Source organism: Aulonocara sp. 'chitande type north' Nkhata Bay, linkage group LG15 (genome assembly GCF_057382095.1).
Source record: "Aulonocara sp. 'chitande type north' Nkhata Bay isolate Kocher_YH1m ecotype deep benthic linkage group LG15, A_spYH_male_GT1.1, whole genome shotgun sequence".
NCBI lineage: Eukaryota > Metazoa > Chordata > Actinopteri > Cichliformes > Cichlidae > Aulonocara > Aulonocara sp. 'chitande type north' Nkhata Bay.
Window position 1 is genome coordinate 150,446 of NC_141358.1, and position 23,167 is coordinate 173,612.

General features: G+C 42.6%; 1 protein-coding gene and 1 pseudogene across 2 annotated transcripts; both read right to left on the minus strand.

The window, feature by feature from the left end:
- Positions 1-4,196: 4,196 nt before the first annotated feature.
- LOC147312173 (alpha-1-antitrypsin homolog) lies at positions 4,197-13,760 on the minus strand. 2 transcript variants are annotated; one of them, XM_086263854.1, is made up of 5 exons: positions 13,637-13,760; positions 9,552-10,164; positions 9,099-9,369; positions 5,164-5,311; positions 4,197-5,040 (listed from the first exon to the last, which is right to left on the minus strand). In XM_086263854.1, exons 1-5 carry the CDS (start codon positions 13,643-13,645, stop codon positions 4,849-4,851), a joined length of 1,233 nt encoding a protein of 410 aa, XP_086119980.1. In that variant the 5' UTR covers positions 13,646-13,760; the 3' UTR covers positions 4,197-4,848. The 2 variants fall into 2 exon arrangements, with proteins under 2 accessions (XP_086119980.1, XP_086119981.1); XM_086263855.1 differs by lacking the exon at positions 13,637-13,760 and adding an exon at positions 13,029-13,374.
- Positions 13,761-19,236: 5,476 nt separating this feature from the next.
- Positions 19,237-21,873, minus strand: LOC147312174 (alpha-1-antitrypsin homolog; annotated as a pseudogene).
- Positions 21,874-23,167: the final 1,294 nt, after the last annotated feature.

A 23,167-nucleotide genomic window follows, 5' to 3' on the forward strand; every position in this document is an offset into this window, starting at 1 on the left:
CTGCTTTAGTGTTTCTTTGAAATAGTTGAAAATAGCTGCCTGCCTAATATAGAGAACAACATTGGTATTCTTGATACAGTGCACTGGGCTGCTGGGACACGCTGGGTCCTGATATTGCATGTACTGCAGATAAGAATAGTTAGACACGTACCACTCACCTAAATGTTATTGCAAACCAATCTGTCTCCATGGCAAAAGCACTCCTGGTGGCAGTGGCCTTTCCCTTTTTCATCAACAGCATGCACTCTAATATATATACAACAAAAACCAAGGCAGCTCCAGGGATGTCAGTGTGATCGAGCATCATTGGCAGAGGACGTCTGACGTGCAGAGATGCCGCTCGGCAGCCCACAGGTCCAAACTGGATGTGCCACTGTCCTCGTGCAAAGCGGCTCGCGGGTTACACATCCACGTCTTTCGTCTGTGTTTGGGAGGACGTGAGCAAACAGAATTGTTTTAAAGAGTTCCCTTTTTTAGATCACAGCAGTGTCTTTCCTGAGTGGCATGCATGTGCTGAGCGTTGGTGTGTTATTAAGCATGATGACTAAAGCCTGAGAACACCCAGTTCTCTCATCAGTTCATGTTTCCGATGCGCCTGTCTGTCAGTGTCACTGCAAAGAGACATGCTTTCCTTCCTCCTGTTGCATTACAAGAAATGCGCTGCTGTGTGAGAGCGGCACACTGAAATAACTGCCATTAGGGCCCACACACTCTAACCCCGATGGCGAATGCGTTATAGATGGCCACTTCACAATGTGTCAAATCATATCTTGATTTGCATGTGTATCACACATTTGATCTTCTTCAAGCAGGAATAACAACCAAAGCAGAGAGATCTGAGAGATTTTCAGCGCTAGAAGAGCGAGAGACATGGAGCTCAGCACTAATGAAGACGTCTTTCTGCTGAGGTTCAGAAATGATGTTGGGCTTGTGATGTTTTCCACAGCGAATGTGTTTGTGCTACAGAGCAGACTTCGCCTGTTCAAATGAATAGCAAAGGATGCTTTGCAGTGAGCGTGTGCTACTTCCCTGACTTTGTTTTTCAAACCTAAAATGAAATATCTGCAAAAGCCAGTGTTTAACAGCGATGACACCTACACCTCTGTAAATGCACAAAAGCCATCTGTTAAGTCCGTAGCAATGCCGGCAGTCTTGTAGCCAGAGCACATCGAAGCACAAGCTGTGGGAGTGGTAGTAAGCCTCTCAGCGTTTGCCAACACTGTTGTATTGTACTTTGTACAATTAGTGCAGATAATTTCATTCATGGTTTAGTCTTCTGTCTACAGGAGCTTTCTTGGAGCCTGCCAGGAGGATTTACTCTAATCTATGGGTCTGTCTGGGATGCTACCTGGGTGCATTGTGACAAACGATTAATGCACAGCCGAATGTAGTTCTTAGAGATATTGGTCAAAATAAAATAGAGTAAACCATACAGTGAAAGACCAGAACACAAATCACATACACACTAAGAGCAATTCGCCTGTTTAACCATTTATGTCAGAGAGCAGAGCGTGGCGTCGTCTTCAATCACAATTATCTTGAGTTTGTCTAGTCCAGCCTCCTCACGTTACCCTCCAATAATCCTTCGACATTTCTCACACCTGAGTTTTTTTCCCAACCTAAAATACCAACATCGTTTTCTCATTTATCTGGACTGTAAACAGGCTTTTATGCTTCTTCGATCTCACTGAGCACGTAACCAAAATGAAACATAAACCTTTAAACTGAGGACAACCGTCTCTACCCAACCAACCCGGTTACCCGAGCATTTGTATTCCACCGGTTTCTTTACAGTTCAACATACTAATTAATCCTGTTTGACAAGCAGACGGGATTATTGCGTTTCCAGTCACACTCTGATCAACTCATCCAAAGAGGCTACACACACTCCAACGTGTCCGGCTAAGTGTGCAGTGTTTGCCTGTCCCAGTGGGATGGAGCTTCTATGAATTTCCACTCCTGGAAATTAGTCGTAGTTTTACTATCTGTGTGCACACTCGCATAGGCCACAGAGATTTCAAGAATTTATGTGAAGTCCTGATCAAATTTAAACTGGTGGACTGCTCGTACTGGGACTTTCTGCCCAGTCAGCTTTTTGATTGGGAAACGTCCTGCCAACTTTCTTTACAGCAGCGATTGTATGTCAGCGCCAACAAGAGAGACAAAGTGTATGTGTACTCAATGTGTAAACACTCTGCTGCAACTTTTCCACTGACGGGTCAAAGAGCAAAGGGCTGTTTGAGGCCGATGGCCGTGGGGGGCACGTACTGTCCCATCTGAATCTGTTACAACCCTTTGAAACCTCTGGGATTTAGTCACCAGTTAATTCCCAAAAGTTTGAATCCATCTAATCTGCTAACCTGACATTTCTTTATTTGTTAGTTGATTTATTTAAAAAATGCTGGAATGATGCTTCCATGAGTTTAATCCATAAACAACATGTTTTATTTCATGTTCTACAGCTTTATTATGTAACTTGTTTTTTACATTTTTTATTGTTTTTAAGTGTTTTGGTGTTTTTAACTTGTATTGATATGCATCAGTTTTATTTATTTATCTCTTTATTTTCAAATAGCTGTACAGCACTTTGTTTGAAAGCGCTTCATAAATAAAGTTATTATTATTACTAACTTAAGCAAAGTGTTTTTAACAGTAATTTAGTCAAATATTAAAATGCTTCTGTGAAGACTGGTAGCCGTTACAAATATTTCTATAATGTAAATAATGTTTTCAATCGTGATCCTCAAAATGACATCATTACAGTGGCATCATCTCACAAGCAGCTGCCGTTATATAACTATCAGGTTGGTGATATTGCCCATGAACAGTAGCTCCCAGCAGAGTTTTCAAAAATGAAAGCCAAGGAGGGCCCGTCATTTCTGACTGATGGTGGAAGGCTGAGCCAAGCTTTGGAGATGTGATGGCTGCTGAATCTCTTCCTGTCTCAGTGACACTGAGGGGGCAGTCTGGGGCTGTTTTCTAACTCCACTGTTAGTCTCTTTTAGTGTCTTAGAGCAGCGGTCCCCAACCCCCGGGCCTCGGACCGGTACCGGTCCGTGAGTCGTTTGGTACCGGGTCGCGAGAGCTGAGGCTCAGGTGTGAAATGTCTGGTTTTCAGGGTTTTTATCGGTTTTCAGCGTTATTTGGTTATCGTTTTTATCGTTAACTCTGTTTTCCTGGGTCTTTTCACGTGTGTTATGAATAAATCGTCTTTTTTTCAGTACCAGTACTAGTTTTATTTTGTTGCATTTATCTGCGACACCTTAAAGGCCGGTCCGTGAAAATATTGTCGGGCATAAACCGGTCCGTGGCGCAAAAAAGGTTGGAGACCGCTGTGGTAGAGTCCAGCAAAAGTAAAGGAGTGGGAATGTTCTAGCATTATTCCCTAATAAGAATTAAAAAAGAAAGTCAGCATGAGAAGCAGAGACTGGTGCATGCTCTTTTTATGGGGTTTCTGGGGCAGCTGTAGATCAGAAGTTAGAGCGGGTCATCATTGGATACTAATCAGAGGTTTGGTGATTGATCCCCGGCTGCTCCAGTCAGCAAATATCCGTAGGGGAAGATACTAACTCAAAGTTGCTCTCTGATGCATCCAGAATCGTCAATGTTAGATTGAAAGCTCTTAAGCATAGAAGGTTGGGCGTGTATGGATGGGTTAATAATAGATGCTGTATATACAGTGATGGTCAAGTTAAAAAAAAGTAATTAGATAACCTTTCAATAAACCTGCCAGTCCTATTTTTTGCAAAATCCTTCATATAAAATATAATCAAATGAAAAACTCTCTTTTAAAAATGCTCGTTTGTCATTGTGTCATGAGACACTCTCACAAAATCATAACCGCATGTTTGGATAATATGGGGATTCTTGTTTGTCGCCTATGTTGTCAACACTTGCACGATGTGGACATACAACAGTTAATCTCTCTATTTTTAAACTACTTTTACCATTTCTCTCACATTTCAAAATAATATCAGGGAAAGATGGAAGGTCAGAATGACACCCAAATGAGTCTTTAACTTGTTTTAACAGGTTTCATTAAAAACTGCCAAACTGTTAACTCAAAGCCTAAAAGGATTTGAGTTCATTTGATCGTAGATTTGGGGTTGATGTCCACCTGAGCAGTTTCCCTTCCTTTTTTAACCTTGAACAGCCTGAAACATGAAATAACTACAAGAATATTCACATTTTTTTAAAACTTAAATGTTTATTGAACCTTCTGACAGTTTTTTTTAGAAAGAGAGTGCAATTAAACATCAGTTTTCACATATGGATCTTGATTTTTCATATTTTTGCTACATTTGTTCCTTAAAAATGTGCAACTTATTCAGATTCATTCATAAGTGGACGAGAGATGAGAATATTCTGAATATTTATTAGAATGTGTTGAAATGCTACTCGGCATCTAATGTCAGCGAGCGGGTTAGATAATAACCTTCTCCCATTGGAGGGAGAATTAAACAGAGATTTTCCTGGAGCAGTCGGGACAGTGACCCCCAAACTGAGCAAGTGGCTTCTGTAAACCCCAGAGTGTCTTTGTAAGTCTGGGATTTAGTAACTAGTTTTCTTGCCCTATGAGCCACATCTTAGTGGAATATCTCAGAAACAAACCACAGCAAATTTCTCATTGATTTAGTATCAATATTTTTAGTTAAAACTATGGTAGTCTTAAGATTTCTTCTTTTTTACCTGAGCAAAATGTCCTCAATATTACTTTGTAGACCACATAAATTAGTGTGTGCAGACTGACAAATATGTGTTTAGTGTGAGCGCTCAGTCTTTTATATCATGAAAGGATCCTTATGATGACAACTGTGATCAAACGTGTCATCTCACAACTGTGTGCCGTTATGAAGCTGTTGGTTTGTTGATCCTGCCCATGAAGAGGATGCTTTCAGTCGAGTTTTCTACAATGAAAACTAAGAAGGGCCTGTCAATTCTGACGGGTGTTGGTGTAGTCAGTAGGATCCATTCAGAAATGGTGATGGCTGCTGCCTCTGTTCCCATCTCGGTGACACTGATCGTGGCCTTGTGGGATGCCTGTGGGAAAAAATAAGAAAGCGGGCAGATCAAAGCTAATTTCTCAGAATTCAGTTTAACCAAAAGAGTAGGCATGCTCTAGTCCTGTTCCCTAAAAACAAGTAAAAAGGAAACTTCGCCCACCTTTGATACTTTAAGTGGAAACTTGTTTGACACAGCAGAGAAATCCGCGGTGTTTTCAAAAGCACTTGTGATGCCCATTTCTTGCAATATATTCCTCAAGGAGGCATTAGTGGCAATGGAAAATTTTGGCATATAAAGTTCCACATACCTGAGAAACAGAGAAACCATAATTATACAGTTACACTGCTGGTGGTTCCATCTTTTTCTAACTGGCTCAGCTCAATCTTCACTGCAACAGTCTTGAACAACACCCGCATTCCTGCTGACGCCAATCCGCCAGTGCAGCTTACACACCACCTTCACATCACTCATGAGGAAGCTTGCACGATACTTTAGCTCTCTTGCTTGAAGCTGGAATTGTTTCTGGGTCATTGACTTAGTGTTTTGATCTTTTCTTTACTGCTTTTGTAAGAAATGGTTTTTGTTTCTAGGTTTTGTTTTCAGTACTTGGTAATTGTGTTTATTATAATCCTTATATCAGCTTTTGCTGCCTTCCCTGTGTTTCCTGTGTGCAGCTGTTAGGTCTCCCTCACTGTAGGTTGGTTTCTTCCCTTTTTATTTTGCCAGTCTCTGATCCCACCTGCTGTATGTGCACATCCTTACTACTTGGTAGTGTGTTTTCCTTGCTCCGGATTCTCTTGGCGATAGCGGGGTGTTAATCAGCCAAAGACCTGTCTCATTTTGGTTCAGCTCTCAGTTGAGAGGTGTCCCATCACCCTTACCATTAGCCACACTGAGGGTCTTCACCACTTACATCGGCCTGCAGCCAAGCCGCCTAAATTCTCTACATGATCATCGGCCTGTAACAGCCACCAGAAGGTCTTCTACACCTTCGTTGATCTCTGGCTGTGCTGCCAGAGGGTCTTTGCAGAGACCCTCAGCCTCCAAAGGACAAAGCTTTCAGTGGTCTCCTATCAGACCCTCCATCCCTATCATCCAGATTCATCTCAGCCACCAGGGTTGATTTGTTTCACAGCCAGCCCCTGACCTGGCTTCCCTCTTCTGCTGATTCCGTGGCCAGCACCCAGAGCTGCTCCACTCAACACCACTCAAAGAGTTCTTTAAGTCTCCCCTTTGCATTTCCATTCCTTCTCATGAGTCCTGCATTTGGATGCACATCCTGTCAACTACACTGGCAAATTGTGACAGACGCAGCCTCATTCTCCCAAACCAGAGGGTGCATTTCATTTGGGTGCAAACCACTCCAGTGCATGATGAAGGTGACACTCTGATGAAGCCAACAGTATCACATCGTCCACAAAAAAATACAAATACGTCTCCTCAGTCACTTCTCCAAGTCAACGAAACACACGTATACTGGAGGGTCAGCCTGCCATGATACCCCAGAAGTCCTGCAAAGGGTAACAATCTGGTTGAAGGTTCAATGATTGCCAAGAGCCTCCTTTCCAGCAGTGTAATAAAGCTATAACTTGTTTTTTTAAATGCACAGGCGATATAGGAAACGCTCGGGTCACCAGACTCAAAGTTCCTCAAAGTGCTCTTTCCATAACCCAAAAATATCCCCAGTCCAGGTCAGCATTTCTTCTGCCCAAACATGACCCGAGCCCAGCCCTGCTTTCACATTTATTCATGTAATATTGAGATATTTCAGTGTTACCTCATCATACCAAAACAAAGAACACACTTTTCCTCGGTTTGGGTTCTGTTAGTACACGTAATATACAGTGTTGAACTTACACAGTGTGCAGATTTATACTAATCAAACACAGAAAGTTGTTCTACTATTGCAAAATGATCATTTTGACTCCACAATCCTACAAGTAGCCACATCTGCAAATGTTTCTAGCTTGTTGTGCATCTGATCATATACAACATTAGATTATTCTACATACAATGGGAATTACTTTTTAACCTACATAAACAATGGCACAACACGTAGCATCAAAACCTGATACACAGCTGCCCATTGCGCCTGTTTGCTTCTTTAGCCGTCACAGTTGTTGTCTGAAAGCCAACAAAGACGGATTTTTCTTTACCAAGTGGATCATCACAGCCTTGCCGTGTTGGTCCATTTGATCGACTTTTATGGTTACTATTTTTATTATTTTATTTTCTGTTGTTACAGATGGGACAGACATGACTGGGGGGAAAAAGGGAGAAAGAAAGATGAAGGAAAAGAAAAGCGGGGGGGGAAGAGGGAGAGTGAGGAAGGACACTTAAAAAGAAAAGAAACTCCCGGATCACCTGCTGAGAGAGAAAAAAAGAGAAAACAAGCAAAACAAGAGAGCAACATAATAAACACAACACCATCGCATTAATCTAGCTAAGTGTAAATAACAGTAAATACTAAATATTGAATTTTGTTGTGCAGCGCGGCGCACAATGTGCTATGAGGTAGTAGCCAAGAAAGGTGTAGTTTGTGTCTGTGAACACCCGTGTGCACACCTGTGTGGATCAGCACGCTTGTATTCAAAAAGCTAAGGAGCTTCTTAGACTACGATGACCTGGAGGACTGAGAACCTTCACAGGCATATTGTATTCAAAAGGTTTCTCCACATAACGATCTGCTAGAGCAGGGGTGTCGAACTCCAGGCCTCGAGGGCCGGTGTCCTGCAGGTTTGAGATCTCTCCCTGGGTCAACACACCTGAATCACATGATTAGTTCATTACCAGGCCTCTGGAGAACTTCAAGACATGTTGAGGAGGTGATTTAGCCGTTTAAATCAGCTGTGCTGGATCAAGGACATCTAAAACCTGCAGGACACCGGCACCTCGAGGCCTGGAGTTCGACACCTGTTTGCTAGAGGGTGTGGGGAGCTATAGCCCCGTCCCCCAGGGCAGGCATGGAGGAGATCCAGGCCCCAGACATCTACATGCCCCCAGAGTGCGAGAGCCCAAGGAGGACCGCCGGAGGGACATCCGTGCCACCCTCCTGGGAAGAGCTGAGGAGAGCCACAGATGAGGGGTCACCCAGCAGCCACAGAGCAGAAGCCAGAGGAGGGCTGCTCTGCCGGCAGCCAGCTGTGCCAGAGTGAACTGAGCCCCAGGCCCAGAGGCTGGAGGTCTGAAGACCCCCACCCCCCGGAAGGGGCCCGACTGAGCCATGGGTGGCAGGCCCTGCCATGCAGCCACCGGGAGTGAGCCGGTACATACCCAAGCACCCCAAGAAACAAGATCCACCAACGCACCTACGCCTGAGGGCATCAGCCACCGGCAGGGAGTGTGGTGAGGGGAGATAGGCCTCCATTCTTTGGAGGGGCTGAGATGTTCCCAGAGGGGTGGAGTCTGAGACCCGACCTGACGTATAGACAGACAAACAGGCACACACAGACACAAACTTGCATTCCCCCCTCATGCACACATATACAAACACTCGGCACTCAACCAATGTGGAGACAGACACAAATGGACACTGTACACACAATCACACTCCCCAAACATAGTCTATACCCCAGGTCCAGGTACCCTCGCCCGCAGAGGAGGAAACTGCACCTTGACCCAGAAGATGTTACCCTTCCCCCGGGGTGGAGACAAGCAGACCCTGCCCTGCAGCAGCAGGGAGGCCCAGCATCCCAGACCCCAACTGGACGGCCAACACCTCCGTCCAGCCCCTCCGCCCCAATGGCTATCAGAGAATGGGGGTGTGTGAAGACCCCATACCTCCCTCCTTCCGCTCAGTGTAGTGTTGCTGCGTGTTGTTCTAAAGTGCATTTAAAACATGGGTGGGCATGGTAAAATTTAGAAAATTATAGCCAAGATGACGACCGTTAAGGGAGAGAAGTGTACAACCTTCCAATGGTCACAAATAAACTCTATACCTTTAGTGCATTGCTCATCCATCTGATTCTCAGTGTAAATAAACTTTGGGTCTCGTAATAGCAAAGCTAAGAGCAGTTTTATGAGACACAGAAATGGGTAACACACTTCAGCTACTACCAAGAAAGAATAATCAGCCATAATGCAATAAGTCTTACATCATAGATGCTGAGTTTTGCCAGTTTCTTATATGGTCCTTGTTGATGTTTTCCTCTACACTCCTCATCCAGCCTTCATCAGGAAGGACAATCATCATGGAGGTTTGACTCTCGTATGGCAGCAAGATGATGCTGGTGTGGTTCGCTCTGTCCTCAAAGATGTGGTAGTATCCCGTCCTTACCATCATGTCAACCTGAACTTTGGTCCTGCTGTCAACATGGAAGTCCGCCTTATGTGTCATTTCACTATTAAATGGTTTCTTCCAGTATCCTGCCCGACACAGTGGAGAGTGGTGATGACAATATTGGGATGTGTCAGCATGAATCATACTACTTGTTGAAAGTATATTTCAATCATCAGCTGACATCTAAGCTGACCTTTTTTGTTTAAATATATGTAATATTCATGTTTGTCTGTTGTAGCCTAACAATAGACTTGATCAGGCTGCTTACCTTTAAAATAGACATAGTTAATGAGCATCATCATGGTTTCAGGGTCAACATCGTTCACCATATCTTTGATCTTGTCCTGTGTTTTATTGGCAATGTGTCTGTTGATTTTATCTGCAGCCTCAGCAGGGTTAGTAAAGTTGATTTGTAAGACCTCACCAGAGTAATGCTGCTTGACATCATTCAGAAACTTCTCCAGGGGACTGAAACCTGAGTGCACTGCAATGGTATTGCCAACATCCAGCTTTTGGTTCTCCTGGCTTTGTCCAAGCACGTGGAAAAGATGTTGGTAGGCTTCATTGACCTGAGTCTGGTTTAAGGTGCTGTAGCCCAGGCTGGAGAACAGCTGGCTGTGGGTTTCACTATGGGCCCCAGTAGACAGTACGGACAGGGCAGTGGAGATGCCCAGTGGTGAGAAGAAAATGTTGTTTCCAGCAGCAGTCCTCGCATTCAGACGTTTGTACAGGGCAAAGGCAAAGTCAGCATTAGGAGCAGAGAGCTTGTGGCAGCTCATATGGTCTTCAGAACCACGGTTGTGGTGGAGATGGTGGTCTGCCGAGGCTACAGCGAGCAACAGTGCAATGAGTGCACAGCTACAGAAATGCATCTTTAGAGTCTGTGGATTGGAAATCAAAGAAGTAATACAAAATGAGTTCCAGTTAAAGTTTTTCATTACAGGCAGTTATCTATCTGTAAATCATAATTCCTCAACCTTTGGTAAAAAGAAGTAATCTAATTAAATCTTTCATCTACCACCTTTACAGGGGCAGCAGTCTGAGCAGAGAAGTACACACTTCCCTTACCCCAGCCACCTCTTCCAGCTTATCCGAGATAGACTGACTTGTTCCCAAACAAGGCAAAAATTATAATCTCTCCAGCAACTCCTGGGCCTGCCCTGTAGCCTCCTCCCAGTATGAGATTCAAACAGCTCACCTAGGTTTCCAGTAGTCATCCTAGTCAGATGCCCGTACCACCTCAGCTGGCTGTTTTCCATTTGGAGGAGCAACGGTGCTGCTTTGAATGTCAAAGCTCCCACCCTATCCTTAAGTAAGAGCTCAGACATCCTTTAAAGGAAACTCAGTGCTGTTGTTTGTATCCGCAACATCGTTCATTCGGTCGCTTCATGGGACCTTGTGACAATAGGACCATAGATTGACTGGTAAATTGACAGCTTTGCTTTTATGCTCCACGCTCCTCTCACTCATAAACAACACCTTGAGACCCAGGCCTGAGTAAGCTACCCCACCCTTTTCCTTCTGAGAACCATGGTGCTGATTCTCATTTCTGTTTCTTCACACTTGACCGCAAACTGCCCCCGATCAAGCCAACAAAACTCCATCATTGTTGTGTACATCCTCCACCACCGTGCAACATCGAAATAGTCTGTCCATAAGAATTATGACCAGAATTGTGACAAGCTGTAGCAGAGATGGAAGCAAGTCCGGTTTACTGCTGAAGATACAAACTAGGCACTCGCCATGGCCTGCAACAACAAGCCAGACACCTCATAATCTCGAAGCACCGCCCTGCTCTAAGTCCACAAAACAGATGGTTGGGCAAACTCCCATCCCTTGAATGTCCTCAAGAGAATAAAGAGCTACTCCAGTGTAGGGATGAGTACCGGTATCTGACATAAACGGTAGTAACCAGACCAAAAGCAGCGCACATTTCGGTGCTTTTTTTCGGTGCTTTTTTTTCCTGAGCTGTGATACTCTTTAGATTCTAGCCAATCATTTTACCTTTCCGAGGATAGTAGGCGGGTCCAGGTACGTACGTTCTTTTAGAGCAGAGCTACAGATTAAAGATGCCCAAGGCGAAGCGGTCAAAAGTCTGGCTGTACTTCACAGCAAAATATGCAAACTCAGCAGCAACAAGTGCTTTAAGCTGATACTGTGATACTGTCAAAGGAGGTAACACCTCAAATCTGATGAAACACCTGGCGACGCATAGCGTTTTTTTTAAAAGCCGAGAAATGCGCCGTATTTGATAGCTTGCTGCGAGACCTCACACCGAGCACATCTACTGCGGGTGTGGTGCCTGTTATCGGACCCGGAGTTAGCGACATCCCCCAAAAACCCAAAGAGGAGAGTCCTGGCCCCTAGCCCTGCCAGTGTAGCAGAAATGATGAGGATGATGATGCAGCAGCAGCCGTTCTTCTCTGCGTGAGTAGCTTAATGTTGTTCGTGTGTAATTTACGTTGAGTAGGCTAACCACGTTATTACATTAATGCATGTAAGGTGAACTAGCAAACATCATCATAGCTACATGCGGCTGTCTTCTTGTTTGATGGCAGATACTCCCTTCACCCTGGCCAAAAAGGCTAAAATGACCAAAGTGGAAAACAGTTAAACATGAGAGGTTTAGGACAAAGTTTGTGTTTTCCATTGTTTAAGCACTGCTTCCAGCCAAGAGTGATACCATATATGCCCCATAGCTGCAGAAAAGGCTAACATTGTTATCTTTTTACAAAAAACAGCTGAACATGAGAGGTTTTTGGACAAAGTTTGTGTTCTCCATTCTTTGAGCACCGTTTGAGCACCGGCACCGTTTCAAAAGTACCGATTTGGTACTGGTATCGGATAAAACCTAATCGATACCCATCCCTACTCCAGTGTTACATGGGCAGAATGATAACTTGTCCTGAAGGTATTCGAACCTGAAGGCACAGAACCACAGGCAGAGAACCAGAGGGATACAAGTAACCTACTCCTGCTCACTGCCTCTCAGCTGGGGCACCTCCAGAGTGGAACAATTATATTTTCTAATGAAATAATGCAGTTACAGTATCTGAAGTCTAAAGGGAGTTATTATTGTTTACCTTTATCTTTCATACTTTAGCAGACTCATTTTCCCAAATATTTCCTGGTAATGTAGTCAAAGGAGCTTTTAAAGAAAAGCGTCTGGACTTCTTTAAGTTGCTTGAAGACGTTTCACCTCTCATCCGAGAAGCTTCTTCAGTTCTAAGGACTTAGAACTGAAGAAGCTCCTTTGACTACAATGACCTGGATGACTGAGAACCTTCACAGATATTTCCTGTTAATCTACTGTCAGCTTACATTACTGTGGCTCAATGAATCACTCAAACATTATTTGCCATTACAGTAGCTTACAGTTGTACTATGATGGCCACACTCCCCTCGAAATACGCAAAATATCTGCACCTACAGTCAAAGAGGCAGAAAAATATAGCAGTACACCTTAAGAAAACTTGGTTGCGCTCTATTACAGCAGTAATGTTGCAATAGTGGGTGGAAACAAGTTAAACATATGGAAATAGCGAGTTACTATCACTTTATTAACAATGTAATATTCAAGTAATAAGCAAGTAACATCCTGCACCAGCAGTGGTGTCAGCCGCAAGTAGGTAGCAGGCGGCCACAGCACAAAACCACAAAATAATAGCAAAGTAATGTTTTGGTAAAACTTTTAAAACCTGCTGCCAGCAGAACAGAAACATCAGGGAAACTTTTCTATACTTACTTCAAAGTCGTAGCAGTTTTAGCATTTTGCAGTCCTGGTTGTTTTTGATTACACAGAAATTAATTCACTTTTTTCTAAGTAATCATCAGACTTTATGGATTTTGCTTGAATGCGTTATTAACATAGAATTAAAGCTGTATTTGTCAGGCTGGATTCTCTGCACAGAAAATACCAAACTTGCTTCCACATAACAGGAAACCAAAAATGAACAAAGACAAATGCTGGAGATAAAAGCATAAAATCAGTTCCGATATTATATTGTTGTAATCTGATCCTTAAAATGTTGGAACATCTACAATGATTAATTATTTATTTTGAGGTTTAAATCATTTTAATATTAGGAAACTCGAATGCACAGAACTTGATGTTTCCATATCTTCCCCTTCTCGTTTGTGCCGTATTGCCGCACTGTCACCTGTTACTGAAACCTTTATCAAAATGTTCAGTGTGTCAGTGTCTCTGCCACAGTAGATGTTTGACTTGTACATACGGATAAAAACAAAGAGCAGAATGAACTGAAATTTTGAGAACAACTCATAACACCGTAATAAAATACAACGAATGAAAAGAATGAAAGAAGCAGTCAATTAATGGAGGCTTATGCTTACCATTAACATCTTATTTAGTGCAGTTTCCAGAAACTCTGTTTTTTGTTTTCAGCAAGATTAAAGACAGTTCGCTGACATTTCTGTTAACGATTAACACAGATCAGCACTCTCTTTACAGAACTTTTGGACTGATTAATTTGACTTTGTTCATGCAACAAGACTTGCTCAACAGCACAGGTAAATAACTGAGTGAAGAAATGAAAACAACTGTTCGAAAAAACAGAAGACAGCAGAAATCTGGAGCCTTTTCATGAAATACATGGTACCTTCTTTTCAACAATCATGTTTAACTGAACTTGCAAATCATACAGGCAACAGACAGCAAAACTTTATATTGATATTTATTTAACCTCCTAGGACCTGGCATCCACATATGTGGACATCACATTTTGGGTTATTTAGACCAAAATACTCAATTTTGCTCTACAAGGGCCTGATATCCACTTACGAGGACATTATACTGCTACTGTTCTATCAACATTTTAAATGAATATCCTCATATGTGGCTCTCATTTTTCTTAAAAACAAAAATAAGGTAAAAAAAAATCTGGTAATTCTTTGTTTTTACATTCATCGGGCCCCAATCAGCCCAAATATCAAAGAGAAATTAAAAATGCTGCTGTGGAAGAGTCTGGGTCTTAGGAGGTTAAAGATGAAGATGTTAAACAACATTTAGAATATATACACAACACATGCAGTATTATTAACCATGTTGTGTTTGGGGTGAAAATGATGGAGCAACTAAACGAAAACCAGACTGGATGGCATGTTGCTGCAGGATGCTGTGGTGGCCATGCAGGTTCAGGTTCTGGGAACCATTCCTGTAGAGACCATCCGTTGACCTTTTCTGCATCGCACAAAGACATTTCAATTCAATTTTATTTACACAGCGCCAAATCAAAGCAGCAGTCACCTCAAGGCGCTTTATATTGTACAGTAGATTGTACAATAACACATACAGAGAAAAAGCCAACAGTCATATGACCCCCTATGAGCAGCACTTTGGTGACAGTGGGAAGGAAAAACTCCCTTTTAACAGGAAGAAACCTCCGGCAGAACCAGGCTCAGGGAGGGGCGGGGCCATCTGCTGCGACCGGTTGGGGTGAGAGAAGGAAGACAGGATAAAGACATGCTGTGGAAGAGAGACAGAGGTTAATAACAGATATGATTCAATGCAGAGAGGTCTGTTAATACATAGTGAGTGAGAAAGGTGACTGGAAAGGAAAAACTCAATGCATCATGGGAATCCCCGGCAGCCTACGTCTATTACAGTACCTGTAATACCTACAGCATGTTCTAATCGCTCTAATAGGATATTATGGTCGACAGTATCGAACGCTGCACTGAGGTCTTGTAATGGTATAAACAGTGAAAGGTGGTGGATTGGCCAGATGCTGGCAGATGTGTAAAAATAACTCAGTTGTTTGGTGGTGGCTATGGCGGAGCTTCCACAGATTCAGTAACATTAGCAAGTGGGCCTTTTCCCCTGGCTTCTGCTCCGCGGCTGCTGAGTGAGCCCTCATCTGGGACTCTCCTCAGCTCTTACTGGAACAGTGGCGCGGCTGCCCCTCTGTTGGTCTTCCTTGGTCTCTTGTGTTCTGGGGGCCTCTGGATGTCTGGAGTTTTGATCTCCTCCATACCTGCTTCATGCCCTGGAGGACGGGGCTGTGGCCCCCCCACACCCTCTAGCAGATCGTTACATGGAGAAACCTTTGGAATGCAAGCATGCTGATCCACATAGGTGTGCACACAGGTGTTCACAGACGCGGACTACAGCTTTCTTGGCTGCTGCCTCAAAGCACACTGTGCGCTGTCTATCCTGCGTGTTGCACAATATCGTTTATTATTTAGTATCTACTGATATCTACTGCTAGCTAGTTTATTGTGATGGTGCTGTTTTTTTTATTATGTTGCTCTTTGTTGTTTGCTTTCTCTTCTGTTTTTTTTCTCCATACAGGTGACCCAGGTGTTTTGGTTTTTTTTGTTTGTTTTGTTTTTTTTGTTTGTTTGTTTTTTCTTTCTTCCCCCCTTCTCACCGTCTCTTCTCCCCTCTGGTTTTCTTTCTCTCCCTCTCTTTCTTTCATTCTTTCCCCCTGTCCTATCCCCCAGTCATGTCTGTCCCGTTTGTAGCAACTGAAAATAAAATAAATTCATAATTATAATAAAGGTCAATCAAATGGACCAATATGGCAAGGCCATGATGATCCACTTGGTAAAATAAATCCGCTTGGCATCTTTCTTGGCCTTAAGACAACAATTCTGATGCTAAAGATCCAAACGGGACACAAAAAAAAAAAAAAACATTAGCAAGTGGGGGAGGCCATCAGGTGGATGAGAGAAAGGGGAGGCAAGAGGAGGAGAGACCCGAGGTGCCGGCAGGTCCGAGTGTCAGGTAAGAAGTTATGAGCTGCAGTCTATCTGGGTCAGATATAAACCAAGTTTAGGTGGAGTTTATTTTCGTTGTGCTGACTTCTTACAGTCAGTTACAATAACTCGTACTGCTACTAGCTAGCATGAGGGAGTTTATATACAGCTGGGTGGTGCTATGATGTTACTGATAGTGAACTTTATTTTTATTCATAAGGTTAGTTTGTAGAGTTGCCAACCGTCCGTAAAAAAACGGAATCGTCTTGTATTCGTAAGTAGTCCGGACTTGTAAGTCCCGGACTTCAGCTAGAATGGAAAAAAAAGACACAAAGCTGGATTTATTCTGTGTGTTTACGCTGCAGCGGCCTCTTCTTCTCTCATTCTCTCCCCCTCCCTCTCCTGTTGCTACTCAATCATGAAACTGATCAATGATCAAGATTTTCTCTCTTGTTTGTTTATCGCACACTTTGCGCCAGAAAGAGGAAACCACAGCTGTAAAGCTGCTGGTCATGATGTCGGTTTGGATATGTGGTGAGAGGGAAACATGAGGATGAAACCAGGAGATGTCCTTACTGAATCATCAGAGCTGAACAGGTGATGGAGAAACAGGTTTACCTTTTAGGTGACATGGATGAGTTGAAGTTATGAACTGTTTCTGAGAGACAAATAACACCAGGATCCTTTTTTATGTAGCTGACAGCTGGTAACTGTGCAGGGGCGGGTCTAGCAAAGTGTTGCCAGGGGGGCAGGTAGGGCATTAACAGGGAGAGGGGGGCACAAAGAAACACTTTTCTTTCTTATTCTCATTTAAAATGTCTCACTTTTATTAAATAATTATCTGAATCTTACAACAAACGAATGATAGATTGATACATATATACCATCAGAACAGTGAACATCACTGTCACAACAGTGTTTTCATTCAAAGGCTTTATGATTTTTCCTATAATGGCGGCCGGTCTGTAGTCAAAATGCTCGGGCCGATTTTTTGTTCCAGTCCAGCCACCAACATGGTGTGACCAGCTCAGATCCTCGCTGATGTTGATGCCCAGGAATCTGAAGCAGCTGACTCTCTCCACCCTTGCTCCTTCGATGTGGATGGGGGTGTGGCCTCCTCTCTGCAGTCTCCTGTAATCCACGATGAGCTCCTTGGTTTTGCTGACGTTGAGCAGCAGGTTGTTGTCGCGGCACCGTGATGTCAGGGCTCTCACCTCTGCCCTGTATGCCGTCTCATCTCCATCAGAAATGCAGCCGATGATGGTGGTGTCATCTGCCAATTTGATGACGGTGTTGGAGCTGTGTGTTGCTGTACAGTCGTGGGTGAACAGGGAGGAGCTGATGTTCAGGTCACAAAGTTTCATGACTAGTCTGGATAGTATGACGGCAGGGAGTGAAGATGTGATGTGAGCTTTGACTATACGCTCAAAGCACTTCATGACAATGGAGGTGAGTGCTACTGCGCGACAGTCATTTAGGCAGCTCGCATCAGGGACAGGGATGACAAGGAGGACGGTGCTTGCCCATGTGTCCATGCAGTTGCTGGATGACATTGATGTGACAGGTGGGAAATGGTCAACAATGAGCCCTGATTTCATGCTCACAGAAGAACTGCGGAGTCATTTGAGTGACAGAGTGAATCTAATTCCTCAGACAAGCAGCAACTCCGGACAGCACTGACTGAAGTGTGGGTTGCCACCCCAGAGGATGACATCCCGAAATTATGCTTGTCCATATGGAGGTATATTAATGCCAAAATCAAGGGGGACACCAATTGCTGATTGATTCTTTTATTGTTACCTGCAGTTATTTCACTTCAAAAATGTATTGTGCTTACGTTTCTTGGTATTTACTGATTCATTCCTTAAAAGGTAATGAAAAGCAACACACGAGTTTTCATTTGCATATAACAAAAAAGTGAATTTACAAAGAAATGCAGTGGCATGTTATTAAGTCCCTTGAGTCTATTTTCCCCCTTTTTGATTTCTTAGTATTTTTGCATATTTGTCACACCTGCACGTCTCAGATCATCAGATTAATTTTACTACTAAACTCTCAAAGTAAACACAAAATGCTGTTTTTTAATCATTAATTGTATTAAGAGAAAAATATAGCCAAACCTACCTGGTCCTATGGGACAAAATAAAAGTAACTCAAAACCAGTTGAGATGCTTTGGCATGAACTTAAATGGGTTCAAATCCTCCAGTGTGGCTGAATTAAAACAATGTCACAAAGAAACGAGTGAAAATTCCTCCAATGGATCAAAAGAGTCATTGTTAGTTATTGCAGATACTTGATTGCAGTAGTGCTCTCAAGGATGGCACAACAAGTGTTGGGGAGTAAAGGAATACGTGTACCGGTTAAAATATGAGCAACTGTATTCCATTACAGTTACTGTTTAAAAAGGTGGTATTCAGAATACAGTTACTTTGTTGAAATAAAAGGTTTTCATATGTTAGGCTGTCCCCTCGCTATTTTTGGTAATTCCACGCCAAACAAACCCAAACAAAACACACATTGAGAGGCTCTCATGTCTGTGTCTCAACCTCACGGCCCATGTCACCTCTATTTGCGTGAAGAAAGACTTTTATTTATTTTATTCAAAAAATGTTTTAATATGAAGGCAATAGAGTGTTATAGGCATCGCCCTAAAGCATGCAGCCTGATGGGCAGTGTAGTCCGTGCTGCAGGGAGGATGGACCCGTGATGTGTCTGTGAGCGATGGAGGAGAAAAAGGAAAAGTACGAGCTGTCACGGAGCAGAAACGGGAGCTGGAAGCATGTAAATATAATAATAACCACTGCAGCCAAACAGAGAGCCTGACGAGCCCAGCTGTAAGTAAGCTGTTAAGACTCGACTGTACGCCGTGTTCGTGTTTCCTCTGAAACAATAAGTTCTGTTGGAGCCTTTCAACGCCTCTCTCTGTCTCTGCTAGTAAAGTCGACCCAGACAACAAAGTAAAGCTAGTTTTCAGCTACGAGCCGACACGAACCCGACGTATCAGCCAGAGGTCCTTTACTACGGTTCAGAGCCGCAGACCTGTTTTATATACGCGCGGAACAGTTTTCTATACGAGCAACCTTCAAATATAAATCAAATATTTGACATAATGTTTCCAAACTTGCTATTTACCTGAAAGAAAATGTCACTAATGTCGTTTTTGTTGACCAGAAAATCAACGTGTGCAGACAGATAACCTCATAAATAAAGGTCAGTGTTTTTAATCATGACAGGATCTTTATTATGGCAACTGTGACCTTAATATCATCTCACAAGTATGTGCAATTATGAAGCTGTTGGATTGTTGATCTTCCCCATGAAGAGGATGCTTTTAGTGCAGTTTTCCAAAATGAAAACCAAGAACAGCCTGTCAATTTTGATTGTTGGTGGCGCTTCGAACATTTCAAAGATGCTGACGGCTGCTGCCTCTGTTCCCATCTCAGTGACACTAAGCGTGGCCTTGTGAGATGCCTGTGGGTGAAAAAGAAAGGAGACGGTCAGATGCTAATTTCTTACTCTGTAATGAGTCTTTAAGTGTCTCAGAATCAGAACCAAAAAGAGAAATGTTTGCCCACCTTCGAGACTTTGAGCCGACTGTTATTGGACAGACCAGAGAAATCGGCATGGTTCTCAAAGGCACTGGTTATGCCCATTTCCTGCAATATGTTCTTCAACGAGGCATCAGCGGTTATAGAAGATTTTGGAATCGTAAGATCTATATACCTGAGAAATAGAAAAACGGACTGTTAAATTACAGGTTGTTCCTCTTTTACTAACTGGATCAGGATCATAAGTCTTCATCACTACAATGTCCACATTACTGCTGACACCACACAAATCTGCCACTTCAACTTCGCATCACTCGTTTCCTGCAAAGAGAGGTTCTGACTCTTGTTTTATCTAGTTCTCACTAAGCCACCAACCACTCCTTTTTATTTGGAAAGACGTGCTCTGATGACGCCAACAGCACCACATTATCTGCAACAGTTAGGAATATTACTCTGAGCTTCCCAGAGTAGACGCCCTCTTCACCCTGAGGTCCTGTCCATGATCTCAGGGTGAAGCCCTAACAAGAGTAATCAGAGAATTCAAATCCTTCTAAAGATTTTTACATTTGATGTGACCTTGACCCAATTTTCTCCAAAATTCAATGTAAATGAAATGTGTTTGAGCTGCTATTATCTACCATCACACAAAATCTGAAAACTGTGAATGCTACCTGCCAACAAACAGACAGGCAAACAAATGGAACTGATTACATACTTCTTACCTTCTTATTATTGTTAGCTTTATCAAAAAGGTAAGTTTTTAGCCTAATCTCAAATCCAAATCCAAACTGGAAGCTGGTTCCACAGAAGAGGAACCTGAAAGCTGAAGGTTCTACTTTTAAATACCCCTGGAACCACATGTGAGGAGAAATTTGCTCCTTCTTGCTAGTCTCTGTCAGTACTCTCGTGACAGCATTTTGGACGAAATGAAAGGCTTTTAGGATAACCGGATAATAATGAATTACAACGATCCAGCCTGGAAGTAATAAATGTATGAACTCGTTTTTCAGCATCACTATGATACAGAACGCTTCTCATCTTTATGGACATTGTGGAAAGCACAAAAACATCCCTACATATCTGTTGAATGAGCACATTGAAGAACAGATTCTGGTCAAAAATGATTTAAAGACTATATGAATACATCATACGCTTGTAACGCATTTCATCTACAGTACGCATCAATGTAAATGTACTTGGACACTCAAAGTTAATAACAGGAGTGATATAAAACAGCAATAGGTCATTTTGACAACAGTCTCCATCTACTAGCAAGCAGGAATATTCAGACATAATGCAATAAATCTTACATCATAGATGCTGAGTTTTGCCACTTTCTTATGTCGTCCTTGTTGCTGTTTCTCTCCACAGTCTTCATCCAGAATTTATCAGGAAGGACAATCATCATAGTTACTGTTGTATGGCAGCACGATGATGCTAGCGTGGTTAACTGCATCCTCATAGAAGTGGTAGTAATCCATCCTCATCATCATGTCAACCTGAGCTTTGGTACTGCCGTCAACGTGGAAGTCGTCCTCATGTGTCCATTCTCTAATAAACGGTTTCTCCCAGTATCCTGCACGACACAGTGGAGAGTCGTGTTGACATTATTGGGATGTGTCAGCCTTAGTGCTGTCAGCATTAATCTCGCTGATACGACGTTAACGCCATAACCGCATTAACGCAGCAAATCCTTGTTAGCAAGTTAAGGCAAGCTAACCCTAACTCGCTAGCGGGGATTTGTCGTGTTAATATGGTTATGGCGTTAACGCCATGTTTGTCTGTTGTAGCCTAACAATAGACTTGATCAGGCTGCTTACCTTTAAAATAGACATAGTTAATGAGCATCATCATGGTTTCAGGGTCAACATCGTTCACCATATCTTTGATCTTGTCCTGTGTTTTATTGGCAATGTGTCTGTTGATTTTATCTGCAGCCTCAGCAGGGTTAGTAAAGTTGATTTGTAAGACCTCACCAGAGTAATGCTGCTTGACATGCTTGGTAGGCTTCATTGACCTGAGTCTGGTTTAAGGTGCTGTAGCCCAGGCTGGAGAACAGCTGGCTGTGGGTTTCACTATGGGCGCCAGTAGACAGTACGGACAGGGCAGTGGAGATGCCCAGTGGTGAGAAGAAAATGTTGTTTCCAGCAGCAGTCCTCGCATTCAGACGTTTGTACAGGGCAAAGGCAAAGTCAGCATTAGGAGCAGAGAGCTTGTGGCAGCTCATATGGTCTTCAGAACCACGGTTGTGGTGGAGATGGTGGTCTGCCGAGGCTACAGCGAGCAACAGTGCAATGAGTGCACAGCTACAGAAATGCATCTTTAGAGTCTGTGGATCAAAAAGCAAAGTTAAAATGATACAAAATGAGCTCCAAGTAAGGTTTTTCCATCATCAGTCCTTGAGTCATAATTTCATGACTTTATGAGTTAAAACCATTGAATTAGATTGAATCAGGTAGTTTCAGGATATGGCATTAAAAATAAGAAGAATGCTGATATTACTTATTACATTATTTATTTACTTATTTTTATGAGGTCACAATCAAGTCATCTTTTGTGATCCACAAATATTACTATGTTATTCCTAACATGTTATTATATTGTTATCAGTATATTGGTACATATAAGAGTTTTGACTCATATATATGGCGTATATTTGTTTCCACATTTCTGGATAAAACCACTGCTGATACAATATATTATTTGGTAGTTTCCTGGATTTTACATTGTAATTTCATAGTAATGATTTAATATTTCCATATCATTGCTTTCTTATTTCCACCTTACTGCACTATTGCCACATTATTACTGAGCTGTACTGAAAACCACTACTGACAAGTTCATCAGATGAAAAAAGTAGAATTTTCATGAGCATCTCTTATAACAGCATATTTCTGCAAAGCTGCTTGTAACAGATCCCAAAGCTACCAGCTGAGAAGTCACTCTGTGCAAACAACAAAGGCTGGATTTTAAACCCAAGAAGTTACCTGGACTGTCAGGCAGACAACTCGACTAAACGGTCTGATTGCCAGTAATACAGCACCTGTAAGTAGTTGAGTTACTGCCCATTAGATGACTGCTCAAAAACACCCAGTGAGTGTAGGTCACCACGGATGTATTTCAGCTTCCTCAACACAGCAGGTATTATGATAGAGATTTAGCTCTAAAAGATATTTGAGGGATTTGAAAGTGTCTCTCCCACAGCAGATGTACAACTGTGAGTTGAATCATGAGCATCACTAAAATAATAAAGTCATATGTCTGTTATTGACAGAATAGAAATAGATATTTAAAGGTAAAGGCACTTCACCCTTCAGCGATTTTTTGATACACTGGTAAAGTAGTAACCAGTAGTTCAGCTGTGTTGTAACATTGTATACAATATAACTGATGATACCAACGAAGGAAGCAGACAATGAATGCTGAGTAATGTCATGTCTGCTAAAACCACGTGATTACATCCTAAAAATCATCTTTAATTCTCTTAACTGTCGTTTACTTCTTACATTTAAGTACCTAAAACGTAGAACTAATAGAGACTGATGCTTACCACTAACATCTTCTGCAGTGACGTTTCCAGAAACTCTATATTTAAGCAAGCTTAAAGGCAGTCAGCTG

Excerpts from the sequence above, each read along its gene's own strand:
- LOC147312173 (XM_086263854.1), bottom strand. Across the intron at positions 9,370-9,551 it reads TAACTATGTCTATTTTAAAG|GATACTGGAAGAAACCATTT; the intron begins GTAAGCAGCCTG and ends TGTGTCGGGCAG. Across the intron at positions 5,312-9,098 it reads CAAAACTCAGCATCTATGAT|GTATGTGGAACTTTATATGC; the intron begins GTAAGACTTATT and ends TCTGTTTCTCAG.